At 46.9% G+C, this 4,113-nt stretch overlaps 1 protein-coding gene across 1 annotated transcript in view; it reads left to right on the top strand.

The window, feature by feature from the left end:
* Nucleotides 1-4,113, top strand: part of LOC108286944 (intraflagellar transport protein 122 homolog) — a 77,950-nt gene that overhangs the window by 31,300 nt on the left and 42,537 nt on the right. The window contains exons 10-12 of the mRNA XM_037730144.1: nucleotides 1,856-2,047; nucleotides 2,202-2,340; nucleotides 3,556-3,758. Coding sequence (XP_037586072.1) covers nucleotides 1,856-2,047; nucleotides 2,202-2,340; nucleotides 3,556-3,758 — 534 coding nt within the window. The remainder of the gene's footprint in view (nucleotides 1-1,855; nucleotides 2,048-2,201; nucleotides 2,341-3,555; nucleotides 3,759-4,113) is intronic.

The following is a 4,113-nucleotide window of genomic DNA, read 5'->3' as shown; positions in this document are numbered from 1 at the left end:
AAGGAGCTTGGGATTTAGTAGGGCAGACCTGATTAACCCTGCATCTTCAGACAATGAGAGAAGTACAGTGGGATAGTTGGGCACAAGCACTATGGGAGAATGAGGGGATGGGGAGTGTAGATGTTCCTGGAGAGATGACACCTGGAAGACAAAGTGAGGGTAAGAGCACTCCTGGCTAGGTCTAGGGGTGGTGTGGAGTATAGCACCTGTGAGGATGTGGAGGCCTGAGCATTGCCTGCTTAGGAAACTACAAGTTCATTTTGGCTGAGAGAATGACCTTGGGGGCTGAGCTCAGGATTTTGACCTTCATCCTAAAAGCTGAGGAAACACCATCAAGAAAGTGAAAAGGCAACCCACAGAATGAGAGAAGTTTTACAACTCGTGTATCTGCTAAGGGACTTGTATCTGGAATATACAAAGAACTATAAAGACAGGACTGGGCATGGTGGCTCACGCATGTAATCCCAGTGCTTTGGGAGGCAGAGACAGGGAGATCATTTGAGAACAGGAGTTCAGGACCTACCTGGATAACATAGTGGGACCCTATCTCTAAAAAAAGTAGATTTTTAATTAGCTGGATGTGTTGGTATGTGCTTATAGTCCCAGCTACTGGGGATGGCAGGGGGCTGAGGCAGAGGGATTGAGCTCAGAAGTTTGAGGTTGCATTGGGTTATGATCATACCACTGCATTCCAGCCTGAGCCACAAAGTGAGACATTTCTCTGTGGCCAATAAGCACATGAAATGATGCTCCATATTATTGGCCATCAGGAAAATGGAAATCAAAACCACAATGAGATAATTCACATTCACTAGAATGGAGAAATGAGAATCCTCATATACTGCTAACACAAATATAAAATGGTGCAGTCGCTTTGAAAAGTGTAGCAGTTCCTAAAAAGGCTCAACATAGAGTTTAAAAATAAAAGAAATTTAGGCCAGGCGCTGTGACTCACTCCTGTAATCCCACCACTTTGGGAGGACAAGGTGGGTGGATAACCTGAGTTCAGGAATTTGAGACTAGCCTGGACAACAAGGAGAAACACCATCTCTACAAAAAATACAAAAATTAGCCAGGCGTGGTGGCATACACCTGTAGTCCCAGCTGCTTGGGAGGCTGAGGTGAGAGGATCACTTGAAGCTGGGAGGTGGAGGTTGCAGTAAGCCAAGCTCATGCCACTGCAGTCCAGCCTATTTCAAAACAAGCAAAAATTTGCCAGGCATGGTGCCACTCACCATGTAGTCCCAACTACTTAGGAGACTGAGGCAGGAAGGTGGCTTGAGTTCAGGAGTTCAAGGCTACAGTGAGCCATAATTGTACCACTGCACTCTAACCTGGGTGGCAGAGCGAGACCTCATCTTGAAATAAACAAAAAATGTAAAAATAAAGAGAAGTAGTATGGGTGTAGTTGCAGAATGAAGCACAGTCTTTAAACTGAATAAACTCAGCTTTATAAAATAGTTTTTCAAAAAGGCAGAGAAAAGCTGAGGGAACCCACTGAACTATAGGAAGAACCACATTTGCAGGAGGAGGGGCCTTTGGGAGCAAAACCACCCACAGCCTCCAGCTTGGCTGAGGAGCCCCTCATACTCCTGCACTTCTGGAGCACTTGGGACTGGAGGGAGCTGCCACTGATTCTAGGAGCTGAGGATTGGGCTGTGTAGAGGGGGAGGAGGGAGATGCCAAGGTGGAGAGGCCCGTGTTTACCATGGGAAGACACCGGAGAAAAGGCTGGCCAGCTCTCCGTGTCTTCCCAACTCCCTCCATTAAAATTGGCAGGATAGCCCTTAATTGTATTGTAATGGTTATGGATTCGAAAATGGTTTTTCCCTTGGTGTGTGTTCTCTTTCCTCAGATTGGAAAGGATCGGGTACTGAATTTTGACCCTTGCTGCATCAGCTACTTTACTAAAGGGGAATACATTTTGCTGGGGGGTTCAGACAAGCAAGTGTCTCTTTTCACCAAGGATGGAGTGCGGCTTGGGACTGTTGGGGAGCAGTACTCCTGGGTGTGGACGTGTCGAGTGAAACCGGATTCCAACTATGTGGTAAGAAGAGGAAGTTTGTTCTGTGGGACCATGGCTTGGAGAGGTACTGAGCAACGCCCCTGTCTCGAGAGTCGTACCTGGGGTTTGTGTCTGACAAACAGGAGAACAGACTTTCTCCATAGAGCTGGGAATTGACAGCTCTCTTACCCTGCAGGTGGTTGGCTGCCAGGATGGCACCATTTCCTTCTACCAGCTTATTTTCAGCACAGTCCATGGGCTCTACAAGGACCGTTATGCCTACAGGGATAGCATGACTGATGTCATTGTGCAGCACCTGATCACTGAGCAGAAAGGTAAGAGGCAGGTGCAGACCTTGGGAAGAGGGACAAGTGGAAGCAGGTGGAAAGGGCTAGTGACAGAGCACTTGAAATGACAGGAAAGGTTTCTCCTTGGCCTTTTGAAAACATGTTAGCCACTGGGTCTGTGTCTTGTTTGTTTGTTTTGTTTTGTTTTCTGGTGGGGGAAGTAGGGATGTCAGTCTCCTTGAGGATCTCATGAAAGCAATAAACTCTCTCTGAAAAATGTACCAACCCAGAATTTTGCACATAATTCCAAGGAGTACATGAGTTTCCTGAGTGAGGGAGGATGATTTGTGACAGGTTGGAGCCAGGTGGTTGACCTGCATGGGTCTTTGTGAACCTTTGTCCTTTCCAGTCAGAGTTTCTCTGGGATGCTTCTCCCTCAGCCCAGTCTCCACTTGACTCCTGGCAGGTCCTTCTGCCAGAGATGAGCAGGGGAATTGGATTGGCACAGGCTTAGTCAGAAGATCATGGTTCCAGGCCTACCATGTCAGCCCAAGCCCTAAGACCTCAGTCTCTCCCTCTGTCTATGTAAGTAACTGTGCTGTTAAGCAGGCTCAGAATCCACTTATTTCAGGTGTATTCATATCTAGATGTGCTGGCCATAGTGCACTGCTGGGTGCCTTTGCAAAGGGATCCAGGTGGGGACTTGTCTTGTAGAATCAGATGAGTGTCCTTTGGTCCCCATGGGGGACCATGTCTTTTTGAAGATTCTGGCTGTGGTGGTGGGGACAGAGCCCCTTGGGCAGCTCCGAAGTGTCCCTTCAGGGACATTTTCTCCACCTCGTCTGCAGTGGGAGTGTAGAGCCTGGTATGTATCAGATATTATGTGTCTTTTCTGTTTGTCAAGGAGGTGGGCAGGGAGTGGCCAGAGGTGAGGTCAGTCACTTAGGCAGGCTCCCGATTGCCAGGGGCCACTAGTGCTGTGCAAAGAGTTTACATTTGTATCCAGCGAGTGATGGTAACACTGAGTACTTTCTTTCCATACTCAGTTGTCAGCCTTGGAACATGAAGATTGTGTCCTGTAGGACTTTGGATCCCAGTGCTTAGCAGAGCTGATTGTATATATTAGGTACTCTAAAGATTTTTCAATGAGAGTACCTCAATTTAATTGCCAGTAGCGTTAAGTAAATGATGGCTTTTAATTTCTTTGCCTTCCACCTTACTTAACAACCTCTTGCTAGAACTAGATATTTTTTTCTTTGACAGTTCGTATTAAATGCAAAGAGCTTGTCAAGAAGATTGCCATCTACAGAAATCGATTAGCTATCCAACTGCCAGAGAAAATCCTCATCTATGAGTTGTATTCAGAGGACTCATCAGACATGCATTACCGGGTAAAGGAGAGGATTGTCAAGAAGTTTGAGTGCAACCTCCTGGTGGTGTGTGCCAATCATATCATCCTGTGCCAGGTGGGCAGCAGCATGTTAGAGGAGTTGGACTGAATTCCATTTGTGCTCTCCCCAACGATAGGGTGCCCACCTCTTGGTTTTAAAACTGGTCACTAGAAAACAAGTCTGTTGCCATCAAACTAAGTGGCTGCTTATTGCCTTTCATTGTCCTGGCACCTAGATGAACCAGACTGTATTAGCAAGTCATGAGCCATAAACTGGAGAATACTTTTTTATTATTATTATTACTATTTTTTTTTTTTGAGACAGAGTTTCGCTCTTATTACCCAGGCTGGAGTGCAATGGCGCGATCTCGGCTCACCGCAACCTCCGCCTCCTGGGTTCAGGCAATTCTCCTGCCTCAGCCTCCTGAGTA

This window comes from Cebus imitator, unplaced genomic scaffold, assembly GCF_001604975.1.
Source record: "Cebus imitator isolate Cc_AM_T3 unplaced genomic scaffold, Cebus_imitator-1.0 Scaffold332, whole genome shotgun sequence".
Classification (NCBI taxonomy): Eukaryota; Metazoa; Chordata; class Mammalia; order Primates; family Cebidae; genus Cebus; species Cebus imitator.
Note: the sequence above shows the minus strand (reverse complement) of the source record. Positions and strands in the feature narration are given on the sequence as shown.